At 35.4% G+C, this 16,302-nt stretch overlaps 1 protein-coding gene across 9 annotated transcripts in view; it reads right to left on the bottom strand.

The window, feature by feature from the left end:
- Positions 1–16,302, bottom strand: part of LOC135116244 (TGF-beta receptor type-1-like) — a 45,845-nt gene that overhangs the window by 19,073 nt on the left and 10,470 nt on the right. For 3 of the 9 annotated variants that reach the window (XR_010276220.1, XM_064033618.1, XM_064033619.1), the window contains exons 3-4: positions 16,027–16,165; positions 8,521–8,750 (exon numbers count right to left, since the gene is read on the bottom strand). Coding sequence is in view for 8 of the 9 variants with exons in the window: in XM_064033618.1 (XP_063889688.1) it covers positions 8,521–8,750; positions 16,027–16,165 (369 nt within the window). In the remaining variant the exon portion in view is untranslated. Of the gene's footprint in view, positions 1–1,621; positions 1,723–2,476; positions 2,620–8,520; positions 8,751–16,026; positions 16,166–16,302 lie in introns of all 9 variants that reach the window. The other 6 variants (XM_064033622.1, XM_064033623.1, XM_064033620.1 and 3 more) reach the window with 3 other exon arrangements.

Genomic DNA, 16,302 nt, shown 5'->3' with positions numbered 1-16,302 from the left:
CATAAGATCAGTACTGGTGTATGGTTCTGAGAAATGAGATCTAATGAAGAAATTGGTTACAGTCAGAAGATTACAGATTAAGGGGAAGGATTTTAGAGTATACAGTTTTGAGCACATAGACAGATAAGGTGACCAGTGAAGTGCTAACAAGATGTGACTGACGGAGCTGAACTGAAAGTAAAGGAACTAAGGTGGTTTGGTCATGTGGAGAGGAGAGTGGTAAGGCATCGGACACAGTAGTTAGAGTTAGGTAAGTGTCAAGTTGCCATCCACCATGTAGCCCAAGAAAGATATGGAAGCAGTGTGTTGAACAACATTTGTCACCACAAGGCACTAATGAGCCTGAGATGATGGAGAGAAATGGTTGGTGGTGTCATAAATTGTCTAATCTGATAAGATTATTGTGGAAAAGCTAGCATTATATAGAAAGATGATGATTTATCTACATAAATGCATTCATAATTCAATAAACCACTGGAGATTTGGTGCAGCAAGTCATGGATGTATTATATAAGTATGTTGTTTGTTCCCATAGCTTTTCTGAAGATCTGATACAAGGCTAAAGGAGCAAGGCAAGCGACAAGATGAACTGAGATAATATTATAGAAAAAAAAATGCAAGAACATTTGCAGTGCACCAATCACCTGTTCCAGGGGTGGCAGAGGGCATATATATATATATATATATATATATATATATATATATATATATATATATATATATATATATATATATATATATATATATATATATATATATATATATATATATATTTTTTTTTTTTTTTTTTTTTTTTTTTTTTTTTATCTTACAAACTGTTACCTGTGTTACACTTTGAGTGTTTTTGAAATTCTCACCATACACAACACCAATGATCCTCTTCCCAGACTGTTGTGCCTCACACTTTCAAGTATCATTTGCATGGTTAGTACTACCTACTATCTTTTTCACTTGGTGAGTGAACTGAAACAAAGTTGATACTGAACAGCTCTGCAATAAATCAGCACACTAAATACTGGATGCAGTATCATAAAGGATCTACACATCACGATGAACCAACGAGAGGGGTCCATAATCTGCCCAGCTCAGGCATGGCAACTGAAAGTAATTACTTGGTACAGAGTTTCAGATGCTGCAAAAATCAGTGGTATCACATTGCAATCTTGAGTGCATGAACAGTAATGCCCAGCATAAAGATAAGCATAGTGATAAAGATGGTTAATGGAGCAAGCTTAAGATGAAATTGAAGAGAAAATTTGCATAAAGCGAGGGTCTTGCATGGGACCACAGTATATAACCAAGGACTTAAAAACTTTACTCAATTCTTTTTACCAACAATTCATTCTACCTGTACTTATTTAGATTTGGCAAAACTATAAACACATCATGTTCATCACCTACATCAAAATTATGCTTACTATGCATTTTATCAGCCACAACAGCTACATTGTACTTCAATATGTCAGTACCCAACAGTGCATGTGAAAATCCCACATGGGCAGCAAGACCAGTACATCCACAACTAGACCACAAAGCCCCACCCCAAAAGGACAGAAGCCCTGACTGGAAGACTGAATCTGACAATTCCACCACACACCTGTTTAAACCAGTGTCTCCTCACCTTGTGGAATTTGATGTTGATTGTTATCATTGCAAAATGGAGTCATTAAACAGAAGGAGTCAAGGAGGAAAGGAGTGCCATTATTACAGCGATGATCAGTGCTGTGGAACAATTAAACTATAGTTAAATTATTGCTCCTTTCATTCAAATTTGTTCTCATGATGATCTGGATGCACTTGAAGTCCACCTTCTAGCTGGATACCAAAGTCCCAATGATAAAACATGACAACAACTACCGTCGCCCAAAACACCACGTGAGCAGCACAATGCCCTGTGTCAACTGTAGCATCATCATCAGACAACAGAAAACAATAAATACGATAAATACCAAGAAACTGATATCTCATACAAAGGAACATAATAGCTACATCATACGCATATACTGTCAGCTAACAAGAGAAGCACTGAGTAAATAAGGCATAATTATTAATAAAACAATCAAAGCCCTTGCTATAACACAAACCACCACAACACAACTACTCATTGCATTGCAATAAAGAAGTTCTGGCTAAAGTGTGTGAAGTGGCATATCATTGTCATGTTGCCTACAAAAGGAAATAGATGAATCCTATTTAAACCATGACTAAAACATATGCAAAACACAAGGTTATGTTGGATTCTCCTTTCTGAGGAATAGCAACTGTATTACCAGAGAATGAAACAAATTTAAACCAGGTTAATGCCATCTTCACAAGATTGTTTCAGAGAAATATTCCTTCAAAGAAAATGGTAAGCCCTTAAAAAGTAAGAGAAAAATTAAAAATGCCATCTCAGGACTGCCTGAAGAATACCCTGAGGGCTGCGGGGGACAGGTGTAAAAGGAGCTGTGAGGGAACACTACTGAGTCATACCTACCTACTTCAATAGAAGGTAGAGTGACATTTCTGTTGCAGTAGTCACCATCCTTGCAACAATTTACAAATTTTGCCTTGTCGCCTGTGTTCATGCATATAAATGGTCTGCTCTTCGGATTTAACTGTTCCTTCGTAAAGCAGTTCCTAGGGGGGCACAGGAAGGAGAGACAATAACATTACACCCCACCACACATATTGCCTTACAAACATAATACTACCAGCACTTACCAAACATCTAGCACATTACAAGACTGGGTTCTTGTATGCTTACTGCACAGCCCCACAAGTAGGTGTAGACCTGACAATCATTAAAGCACTTAATGCTAAATATTAAGTTTCTGGATGAATGAATGAGTGAATAAATAAATAAATAAACAATAATAGTATTGTCCTATTCCTTGATAATCTTAAACAACTTGCATTACAGATATTTACAATTAACACCTTCAATGGGATTACACAACTCTTGCTAAGTCAAATACATATACTAGTCATTTAATCCCTTAAAATATATACAATAATCTAGTTCCTATATGTCTACTTCATTTCCTGGGATTTTTATTTTCTCTCTTCATAAATGGTTCACCACTATGGCACTGCATCCACAAAACTCTCCAACTAGGATGATAACTAGCTTACCTTTAACAATGTACCTTAATCACCCACAACAGAATGTGAATTTATACTTTCTTTCAAACCCTTCAATGAATATCACATGACTGCCACACTAATACCTGGTCTTGTGTCTGATGCATAAGCTAAGTCATCTATGAAGTCCCAAACTGAATGCTTATCCCAAAGCTCAAGGCATGATATTGTGACAACAAAGACTGAAGTGCTGTGAAAATGATGAATGAGAATCTTTGAAAGATACTGAAAATGAATACAGCAACATCTCTTACTGCTTGAGGTTGAAAAATAGTACACAAAAATGTGGGGAGGAAAAAATTAACAAGTGTTCAACTTCCCATAATCATTATGGTGACAACTGTGATAAATTCTTGTGACAAAGTTAATTAAGTGAAATTTTTCCTATGCAAGCCTACTCACTGAGAAATGGTATTCTCATGAATTCTGTTATCCATAATAAAAAAATGTGCTGTAATTTGTTTGCATTTTACCATGTGAATAAATATGATCAATTAACTATGTAATCTGATAAATTTTGTAAATACAGTTCTTACAAAGATGACAAGCCTTTACACACATACACAATATATATATATATATATATATATATATATATATATATATATATATATATATATATATATATATATATATATATACATACAGTCATCCCTCGTTATTCACTGGGGTTAGATAACAGATATGCCCATGGATAAGGAAAATATGTGGAAAATTAGTACCCCCTGAAGAAACCCCCTGGTCCCCCAAAATCCCGTTTAAGTAAAGAAAAATTTCATATACGTGGTTACAAACATTTTACTTATCAATTAACTAAAAAAAAAGAAAGAAAAAAGAAATGAACATTGGTACATTGCCTCTCATCACTTCAATCTGTTATTTGAATTTGTGGCTGGCAGCAATCTATGGAAAAGTGAAACCGTTGAAAACTAAAACCATGGTAAACGAGAGATGAGTGTGATATATATATATATATATATATATATATATATATATATATATATATATATATATATATATATATATATATATATATATATATTATGAAATTCTCCTCATATTTTTTTGTTATATCTAATGGTGGCAAGTCATGGCAAGTGGAACACAATGCTCAACAGGATTGTGATGGAGTGAAGCTTACATAAGCAACTAATGACAAAATAATAAGGATACTCAGTAACAGAACACAGCCAGACTCCTGTAATCATAGGAAGGGGCAGGTGCCCACACTGAATCCTAAGGAGGAAAAGTCAAACATACTGAGCTGGGAGGGATGTGGAATTTTAAATATTTCTGACCAAGAACTCCCCTGGCTATGCTCCTGAAAATGTGACAAATCAACTATTTACACAGTTACTAAACTAAACAGTGAGGTGGTGCTATGATGGCAAGTTAAAGCAGAACTAAGGAACAACAACTGGGTTACAGGTATTAACCACTGAGAGATATGGCATGCATCTTATCTCTTTAGTAGCTCTTTATTAAAATAGAGAAAATAAATAATAAATAAATAAATACATCATAAAATAAACAAGCAAATAATCAAATAAATGATAGTATATAAGAGCAAAAGTCATGCATGGCAAATATTAGTAAAGTGCAATTTGTATGAAACAAGTAAGGTAGGAAGCATTATGCTGAGCAAACCAGGTTAAGTCAAAAGAGTGGATGGACTGTCCCCAGCAGCCAGGCTGATGGTGAAAGTAATCTGATACATTTGCAAAGTTTTGACTTAAGTTTAGACGAACAAACTTATTCAAGAATGTACTTATATAGTATATATATTTTTTCTAGTTCCTGTAACATTCCTTACCAAAGCCCATCACTATCCTAAGAAAACATTACAGATTCAGCACATAAGCGACGCAAATTTGTGCAAAAAAAAAAATATATATATAAGACAATCTCCAATTTTTCCTTCTATAATGAGAATAGGGATAACACTTTGTTTCAGCAATCATCCTGTAAAAGATCTCAGTCTGATATAATGCAAAGATGAATTACTTGACAATAAAAGCAAGCAATGAAAGTATTGCTCTCAAACCAAAATTTCTGGAATAATTTTAATCACAATAGGTATAAAAAATGAAACGGAAATTGTAAGAATAAGTCTCTACAGACATGCTAAATGAGTTGCAAGGCCTAATTATCTATGAAAGGCAAAACTGATGAAGAAAATAAATATGATGGCTGAATTGAAAGTTAATAATACTATGGAACCAAGCTACAAAATTGAATACAAACCACAGAAGATAAAACATTTGCTAAAGTAGTTATTGGTATTTTCTGTTACATCGTATATAGAACTTTAGAAAGTTTAACCCTCTGCAAAACTTGATGGCATGCAAGTTTCTACTTTCTTTACTGCATTTATTCAGTAAGTGTTAGCACTTCCCTATTCCAAGCTTCTCTAGTACAATTTCTCAGTTGGAGCCAAGGGCCACACTCTGTTGCAGCTGTTTTCATGTAAACCAGAGTAGCAAGTGCAGTTCCCAGAGAGTGATCCACTGCAATGATTTATTTGTTCTATTGTCAAGACTTATTGCAACTGTACACCATTTGCTATAAATACTTCCATTTTACTTTTGTCATTTTCCTTTCTCAGATACTTTATAACTACTAAGTATAATAACACAATCAGAAAATAATAAACATTATCCCTATATCATATAATCATGTTGTTTGGCAAATGTAAGGAATACAAATACAATGTGAGTTTTGACTGGAAAAATAGTACTACAGGGGCATTTTATATAAATGTGTGCTTAGTTGTTAAAATATAGAACTAGCAGAGCTTCTTACCAAACAAATTAATGCCAAAGAACACAAAAATATGTGGATATTATTAATATTGTCAAATATGCTACATTACTGAATGGAACTGACAAATCCACATGCACAGCATGTCTTTTGCATATGAAAAATAAAAATGTGTATGTACTACAAGTAGGTCTTTTTGGGGGATGATATTGTTATATGTACAACCATTTTTATGAGTAAACTCATCAAAAAATCTTGCACATGTAAGGTAATCATGGTGTGTGTGGTGGGTCTGGCATCAGCATTTAGTGATCATGTACTATCCAACACAATATATAGTTCAAGTAACCAGAAATGCATCACTTGTAACTTGAAAAGCTTGAATGTAATGTGATTTTTATTAACACAAAGAGGCAATGTTATCAGGCAACAAAAGGCAAGGAAGTACATGACTTTTCCCCATGAAAACGGATCATGATAGTGTACCAATTTCCTTTACAATTAAATCTGCAGGGAACAGCCTCATTCTAGTGTGTCAGGAACATCTGTTTTAAATAGGATAGATCTTTGCCAAACCATGCTGTACACATTTTAAAGTTAGCAACTCTTAAGATATAAATCAAGTTCTAAGAGTCATGAGTTCTAGTAATATGATCTCTCTCCTCCTTGTTCACTATGACAGTGAGATGATAACAAAACAAGAATCCCAGCAAAAGTTCTTCATCTCATGGTGCAGTATTATACTCACATACAAACACACAAACAAACAAACAAATAAACACACACACACACACACACACACACACACACACACACACACTTTGTGAACCACTTGGCACCATAATTTTCCTTCATTACAATGTATAATAAATACAGAAGTTACAAGAATTCTCCTGAAAACCTAAATCAAATACACAACTGGTGATGTTTTGAAACAGCTGGCCATCAAAAACATGCCCTAGTAAATAATAACAAGGATATTTTTTAGATGACCTGACTATATTTCAAGAATATTTTCATCCTTTAAGACATTCCCCTTCCATCCAACATCCTGAGCTTGCTTTAAAGCTTTAAGGAATTCATGCACCTTTAATTCTGAACATTTATGGAATATGATATTTAATGAGAGCCATTCTTATCACCCTTACACACGAGGATACTTTCTGTAACTCACAAAATCCTGTTTAGAGGAATACTTGAAAAGTTATTCCAATATTACATTTCACCATACTTAGCTTCATAACACTAAACAGTATAAAAAAAATAAATAAAAAAAAATGTTGCACTAGTCTGTGCACTTGCAGTGAAACTGTAGAAAGTAATCAAGAACATTATTTCATACATGCAGCAGTCTTTTTTTTTTTTTTACTTAATAATAATTTTACTTAATAATAATAATTATATACAGCAGTAGTGTTGGAATTGAAGCTGATGTCAGACAACTTGTGTAATAGTTCTGTAAATATAGTCCACTTTTTAAGATGAAAAGAAAATATCTTTTACAATTAAATCTGTTTCAAAAGTTTGATTTCCCAACTTACACCAATGCTGTAGAGGCCTGGGCCCTTCACCATGAGTAGCAATAATAAAGAGCACCACTGCTTTCCTTACAACAGTCAAGGCATCCCAAGTTAGTAAATGTCACACCAAAGGATGACTGGATGTCACCTTGAACCATGCCAAACTGATGGCACCCAGAGAAGATTGTGCACAACAAAACATTACAACTGCCTCAGACTTGCCTACCAGCATCCCATGACACAAAGAAGCTTGAGGCCCCAAGTGTTGCATTACCAAGAGAGTGCAGACACAATCCCTGTCAGCAACGGCAGGAGGTTACAGCTACCAGCAGTGGGAGACAATCTGGTCAAAGGGTGTCTCCAGGACCAGTTTTAGAAGTTCAGCTTTCACAGCATAAAGAAGAGACAGGTAGCCCAACACACCAAGGAATAAAAATATGAACCAGAGGCCCTCAAAGCTGTCATTACGTACATCCAATATCCAACAACCTTTACCTTTGTCCTACACCAGTTAAACTGCCTTAGCAATGGCATGAGAGTGAAGCAGTCTACAATTATAGTGTTCTGAAGTAATGTAAAATGTGTCCATTGACTTAGGTCAAAGTTGTTATCCTTTAAGTGTAGTAGAGCTCATCTTGTGAGGGGCAAGCCTTTCTGGAAATCACATATAAAACACAAGAACATAAAACTTTGAGATGTTACTTTTGTTGTCTTGTAAAGTATATACCTGTAGTTAGAAAAATGTTATGATTATAGAAAATGTTAATGTCTGCAACAGTAAGGGATCAAGAGAGGAAAAAGGTGAGAGCTACAGATTAATAAAGCAGAATGGTAGTGCACAAGTACAGTAGTATATCACAAGAAACCAGGATTAAAGGGTACAGTCAAACTGCTTGTGAGTGGTTAGTAAAGTGCCTACAAGGTGGGGCAGGGAAGCCAATAATCACACAGCAGAAGGTGCCATAGACCAGCCCTTCCACCACCCCCAGCACCAGAGGGTTCCAGCCAGGCCTCTTGATGCTATGTTGATGACCATCATGTAACCAGTGACTACAGTGCTAGTGGTGTGATTCCAGCCTGTTGCTGGGAGGGGAGGCTGGGCTGGTGCTGGCCTTACCTTCCCCACCCTTCTCACCAGGCTCCAGCCACGGGGGGGCCTCTTGTGTGGGCTGAGGCTGGGCCAGCCCCCCCGAGGCCGGTGTCACATGCCGGTTGCAGAAGTCAGCATCACGGCAGCAAAAGATCTCTTCTCTCATCCTTTTGTATATTTTGTCGGAGTGGCCTTCTCGGCACTTGTATGAGCTACCAGGAGGGAACTGCTTGCTTTTGTTCAAACACGCCTGTTCCCTGTGGCAGCCATTCAGAGTGACACATATATAGTTGTTAGTGTCAATGATTCCTCAAAAGAAGAGACACTTGCTGAGCCCATGTTTCCTCAATACTCCACTCACCCAGTGTCATTCACAACACTGCACAGACATTTCAAATGAAATAAGCTTTTGTAGCACGGGTCCTGAGCTTTAAGAACTTCTCATCATTTTAACTTACTTAAGAAACTCAATCAAGTGCATTTACTGAGTATTCTACTATGATATTATCCTTCTAGTATGAAATTTGATTTTGATTGGGAAGTCTGGAGTCATAAAAAATGTGATCAGACCAACCTGAGGTCTAGCTACAGGTGGACTGAGAGGGAGAGCAAGTGTTCCCCATTAAAAGAATTTCACATGGCCTTTGGTGCATGTATATGTTTGTATCTTGATACAAACTTGATATAAAGTAGTCCTACTGCATACATCCCCTTGATCAAAACTTTTCCAAGTTGCTCATTATACAAAATCACATGAGTATCATAACTGGTCATATTGATACTCAAGGAGGAGAGACTGTATACATTTCTTAGGTAATTACTTAGATATAGCTTTCTGGTTACTTGCAATTTTCAGCAAACCTGTGACCTTGCAAAATGACATAATGAGTCACAGTACACACTACAATGCATTATATTAGGCAAGGTCTGAAACTAGACTTAGCGAAAGTTATATTCACTCACCTACTGTATGCATTTTGTAAAACTGTTTGACAAAATACTCAGCAAAACATCTACATCCACTTTCTCTACCTCTTCCTGTCAGCTGCTTCCTAAAGTGTAAAGTGATAACAGAACAAGGTCATACAGCACCTAGTATCAACTTGGTAACTAATTTGTGCCACCTTTGACTAAACCTTGAAATCTTATGAGTAATGAATGCTCACAGAAATTTTATAAGGCAAGTTGAAATATTTTCACCAAATTATGAGGGCATGTACCAATCAAGAAAATGTCTATGACCTGCTATGCATTATATGACAGGGTTTAACTTTTCTTATAAAACTGGAGGGGTATGAGCTATGGACAGATAGACACAATAAAGCATTTCCTTTTCTTCATGATAACTGTTGCCCAAATGCAGCTCTTGCCACTATAATATGTGTGTGCATTAGTGGAAAAAGCTGAAGGCCAAACAATTATGGATTTTTTTTTTTCTTTTTAAGGAGGAAACCACATAGTGTTTAAAGGTTGTGATAGACAATGAAAGTGTGTGAACAAATAAATGTGTGGACAAGACCAGCTGTGTTAGTTACACAGGAACAAGGGAGACTGGAGTGAGTTAATTGTGTCAAACGGTTTGCTCACTGACAATGGTACACAAACTGTCCAGGACAGCCAGAGGTGTACAGTGTCTAATCAAGTGGGAAACAAAAGAGGAGAAAATCAAGTACTATGTAATTTCATCAAGCTTACCCACCATGATTCATTCAAGTTTGCGTGTCAACATATGATCTAAGGGTGAAGCAGATTTCTCAAAATCAAAATCAGCAAGCAGTGAGTGTATAAGCTCTGCCTGTGTCCTGTATGTGTGTGTGGCACCAATAGCAACAAGCAAGTACAGCAAATCTGTACTGTTATGACAAAGGCATGCAGCATCTAGGGATTGAGTTCAGTGTTTGCCCAATGAAAGATGTACAGTTATTACGAATAAAAGTTTTCTCTTAAAAGAAAGAAATTAGTGCAAATCATTATGAGCTGCATGAAATAAAAAGGAAACCCATGCAATCCCAGTGAGCCTTAACTGCTAAGTAATAAAATATGTTTAGGGTGTGCCTACAGAAGGATGCTCTATCTCTGATCATTAATATTATTATGAACAGCTCTTAGAAATAACTGCCAAATAAAATACAAAGTATGTATATATATTACAGAAAGTGCAATGTTCCACAAAAATAAATAAATAAATAAATAAATACATAAATAAATCAATTAATCAATAAATAAGAAAATAAACACCTTTCATTAGATAATTTTTAAAGATTTGGTTCTCATGTCATGAAAACTTATAAGGACATTTCCACATCTCACAGACATTAGTGTTAAGCTTAAAGATATCCTGAGCACATGGAAAAACATTATTCTGTAATTGGGTGCACACATGCTAATTTTATTTCATACAAAGGGTTAAAAAATCTTAAAAAGGCAATATAATGACCTATACACAGTAATAGCAAAAGCTACAAAGTTCCTTAGGTGGCAGTGGTGTCTTCTGGCTCACAAGCCTGAATTGTTCAGTCAGGAGGAACAAAGCTAGGCTGGCAAATCATACAAAAAAGCCCTTCCTGTGTCATGTAAGTGGTTAACTTTATTGGTATTTTTTAAGGAGGATATCTGCACTGTTTCTAATGAATGGTGATGATGACCTAAGTCAACATCAAATACCAGCCTTATTGCCATACCTAACACTAACACAGGGAGACAAACTGACAACCACCTCCAGGTACTGTGTAGCCCTTGGCTGTGATTCACACAATCCTGCAGAACCCTCATGCCTCCCCAAGACCCTGAGACAAATGTTACCTTGCTTCCTTTCTACACTGAGCATCAAACTTTCCTTTAAATAAGTACTTGCATCATATTGCTTCTCTGACATCAGTTGATGGGACAACCATGTCACAGGCACCAATAGTTCTCCTTGCTGTCACATACACTTGTCCCATGCTAGAATGTACTGTGATCAACTCTGCACAATTATCAACCATAATAACTAGTAAAATATCTTTTGGAAAAATGGCATGGGAACTGCATATTAGTAAAAATGTATTAATGTTCAAGTAAATACCCATAAAACAAAACAATACCATGCTAAACATATCCCACATCTGACACAGGTGAAAATTATAGCATTGAAAAGTCTTTGTTATCAGTTAAATAGATATCTGACTTCTCATGGCAAGTGAGAAACTGCACTTTGTAAATCTAAATAAATACAAAAATAACTATTTTACTCAGTGTCAGTCACAATAGAGTTCTGACCCTTCACCAATTCCAAACCTGATATTCAGTTTCTTTATACTATGAAGACTACCTCACAAAGAGGTTGACAAAGCTTATAGCATAACTTGAGCAAAAGTGAGTTCTCCATGAAACATTAAAGGCAACATAAATATTGGTTAGTCATGAATAAACTATTTTTAGAAGGTATAAAGTTATCCTAAAGCTCTTACAACATAAAGCACACTCTCTAACATACTAAGTCAAGTATCTGTAAACTGCAAATATGACAGAAAAACTAAGATGAAGCCTACAATTTAGCTTTTTTTCTAAACATATCATTAATAAAATTCTTAGACACACACATGCTTGCTATACTCTGACAAGGCATGTGACATGTTCTAACTTGTCTGATGTACACTGAGAAAAATATGAGAGACGAAATAAGATGCCTCATATAATTAGGTATGAAATAACCCATTATACAGTCAGCACCAGAAAAGATGACAAAACACTTAGTCTGTGTCATACCATTCAATTAGTTTGATCCAGTTCCATGAGAGGCCAGAGCATTGATAATAATTGATAATAGATGGTGACCTTGGGTACACTCACATATTAACAGTTTTAGTATAACTTTGAGAGTTGAGTGATAAGATGTTTTTTTTGTGCATGCATTCCCGAGTTGACTCATAAGTTATTGTTACATATCTCTCCATACCACCCACATAAAGCATAAAGCAAGACCTGGGTTAAGAAAGAAAGCTGCTCAGCGAACCTTGAACATTATGAAAAGATAAATATAATGTACTCCTCACCTAACACTAAAGGAATTGAAAGAAAAGAACTCCTGTGTTCTTGGTAATGGGTCTCTGAAATATTTATGATATCACGACCTTGGTCACATCTCTGAACCTCTTGACCCACCAGTACACAGTTCACTGTACCTCCAGTAATACTAATTCTTTCTTAAATGTTTTTATTCCTCAGTACAAAGCAACCACAGATGCTACTCGGTCAACAGAAATAGGTGGTTTAGTAGCCATTTATGGGTGGCATAGAGAGATACATGACAGTAACTTACGGAAGTCAACTTGGGAATGCAGCTTGAAAAACATCTTATCACACAACTGTCAGTTATACTTAAATTGCATATGTGTGCTCAAGGCCACCGTTTGTCTTGAATCACCAGGTCAGGTATTATCAGTGTTTTGCTCTCCCATGCAACAGGATCAAATTGAAATTGGTTAAATGGTGTGTGGGCGCTGACATCGACAGAGAATCTTGTCATCTTTTTTGATGCTGACTGTATATCAACCAATTTTTTTTTTTTTTTTTACAAAGGTAAAGCCATTATGTGAAACCTAATGAAAATTACCATTATAACAAAGCAGTGATGAGGGTACATTGATCTATTTAACTATACTGTGACTTCAACAAAACCTTTAAAAATTCACACTACAGTGGAACATCAATTTTCTGAATTTTGTGAAACCAACAAAATTTTAATAATATTTTACTTATATAAGTCTATTAGAGCACAAGTTTCATTTATTGATATTTCAGTCCTGTTTACTAGAGTGCATGTGCAGTTTACTTGAATACAAGTCCAGCTTATTGCAACGGAAGTCAAGTGTATATTAGAACATGCATCTGATTTATCAGAACTTAAGTCCGGTTTATCAGAATGCAAATCTAGTTCATTGAAATGTCTGTTACATTCATATTAGAATGTAAGTCTAATTTATCAAAATGTCAGTCAGATTAACTGCAATCTGAGTTCAATTTTATAATGGAATGTGAGTTATCAGAACACAAATCCAGGTTCTTTACTATTGGTGCTGTTTTTAGCATCTGATTACAATTCCCATTTATTTTTCAGACAACTTTTCCTTCTTTTAGTTTAAAAAAAAAACTCACAGTACTTGCCAAAGATCTATGATCTGATAATTCAATTATGGTGGCACAAGTTGTACAAATTTACTGACCTTAATTGAATTATCAGGTCACAGATCTTTGGTACAGCAGATGTAAATCTGCTGTATGTATGCTGATTGTATGTATACAGCCAGTTTTAACAAAGTTGTCATATTTCACTTAGTGGTGCTTTCTGGCAACTATATGCTACAGCGGCATTCACTGGTGGCTGTATTAACATCAATGACTGTCACCACCAGCGGCGGCCAGTCCATAAGGGATGGTGGACTGCAGACCACCCTGTCACAGCCTTGCAAGGCAGATGAGTGATTCATTCATATAATTCATTTTATACAAATAAATAATATTATACTTTTATATTCCATTCAATATTTTTTTCATTGTTTTTTTTTCTGATTTTCTAACACAAAATACTACCTGATTTGATAAATCAATTACGAGCAAAACACTTCTTCCAGGACTGGCGCAGCGCTAGCCGGACTGTAGCAGGGGTGGAGTCAGTCCAGCCCTGAGTGGCACCATGCGTGGGGAATGTTATTCACCCTATGTGTTAATTAAACAAATAGTGCATTACATCCGTGATTCAAGAATACTGGCCAGTTTTAGCACCCTACTTGACAACTGAAGCTTAGTTTCAGTGTCCTGGTTACTTCAATACTACATATTCTACTTAATAACTTGATAAATGTTCCTCATAGCTTTGGCAACACATAAATCTTAAATTATGAGCCTATGAGTACAAAATGTAATGTTTGTGATCCAAATAAAATTGCCTACAGCACAGCCTCATTAGTATTGTAATCTAAAATTATTTTGCAGCCCCCAAATTTTTTTTACCATGAGCCACCACTGATCACCACATACCCAGAAATGATAAGCCAAACAGACATTTATCTATTCTTATTTATAGGGTTCATTAAAAGTTCATGAATTCATATTATAACAATTATAAAGTAATAAGATTAAAAGAGTAAAAGATATGGTAACACAATTTCATATCACCAACAGCTATGTAGCACACTTTATGCCATCATTAAGCTAGCACTTGTGTAGCTTCTGCTTTTTTTATCATAGATTTATATTTAAAATTTGTTAAAAAAAAGATGAGAACAATTTACTGTAATTCTTGATTAAAACTGAATGAAAATACAAATTACACATCAAATAGATTCAGCAAAGCCTAAGAAATGCATCCCTTCTAATGTGCTAGCTACATACAAAAGTGATAAATTTTTGTCTCATAACTCAAACTTCAGATAGGTAGCTGTAATGTGTTGCCAAGACTATGAAGCATTTATTGAAAAGTATTTCAAAGCACCAATATTTTCTAATTTACCAAATTCAAGCATCACATTCCTTGTTTTCTTTGATAAATATATGCACTCCTTTATATAATTCCTTTTACAATTTTGCACTGTACTGAACTCAAAATAAAATGTCTAAAGATTGTATGGTATGGTTAAATATATAATGATAAGTGATAACAATGCCTACAACATGCCCTGGAGATACACCATGATCAAGTAAATGACTGTTCCATGGATGGGAATTGGTGCAGGATCATTACTCTTCTGGGCACTGCATGTGGCTTCTCCTCAGGTGAACAGAAGCGTACAAGTCACACTCCAACTTGGTGTTAGCGATATAAAAGATGAACATGATAGTTTGAATTTTGCTGCATTCACATGCACACACACACAGGCACACACTTACACACATGCACACACAACCACACCCACACACTTTCCAAATCCAATTAACATCTTGACAATGCCTCAGTGTCATTGTGGATACATAAAAGAATTTTCTGGTACCATTTACTAATTAGACGGCCCTGAAATTATATGTGATAAATAAATAAACAAATAAATAAATAAAATTCAAACTTATCACAAAAATTAAGCAAAATGGAGTGAGGCAATCCACAGTGCAAGAAAACAGTGATTGGTGACTCATTACCATGCAATGAAATAAGCAATGTCAGTATCTTCCTTCACTTCAGGAGAAGACACAAGGACACTGGTAAATCAGCTTAACTTCCTAGGCCATCAGAAATTGCTACAAGCATTCTTACTTTCTCATGCTATAATATGAAATGTGAAATGAATACCTCAATTTCATGTACACCTACATTATAATATATATATGTAAATGAAAACAGTAATCAGATATGAATACAGCTATCTAAACCAGTCCACAGTCATTTAACCATAGATCATAAATTAACTTGTACTCCTAAAGTAAAGACATAATAATTAAATATTTATCCAAAATCATTTCCTGTTATATTACAACACCTGAAACATCAAAGTTCACATGCCTAGGTAATAAACCCTGAGGATGAGCAGAACATTAGAGAAACAGGAGGCCCAAACTCACCTATAAATCTGTCTTTCTCCAGCTATTTCCTGTATGATGGTGACATAACACTGGCCATCTGTCTCACACTCCTGTGAGGGACAGTTGCTGCACACACACTTAAGCTTTTTAGGACTTTTAGTGGAGTCCACGTTCTTCTCTGGGAGGATAAGAATTAACATTATGTCAGTAAGGACTACTACTAAAGTTTGGGAGCCAGTACCATATTTCCTGGCATACACACACAAATTACTTTTGAAGAAAATTTTATGAGACAGGAAAATATGTATGAAGGTT

Source organism: Scylla paramamosain, chromosome 30, assembly GCF_035594125.1.
Source record: "Scylla paramamosain isolate STU-SP2022 chromosome 30, ASM3559412v1, whole genome shotgun sequence".
Taxonomy (NCBI): domain Eukaryota; kingdom Metazoa; phylum Arthropoda; class Malacostraca; order Decapoda; family Portunidae; genus Scylla; species Scylla paramamosain.
This window is presented reverse-complemented; position numbering and strand designations above follow the sequence as displayed.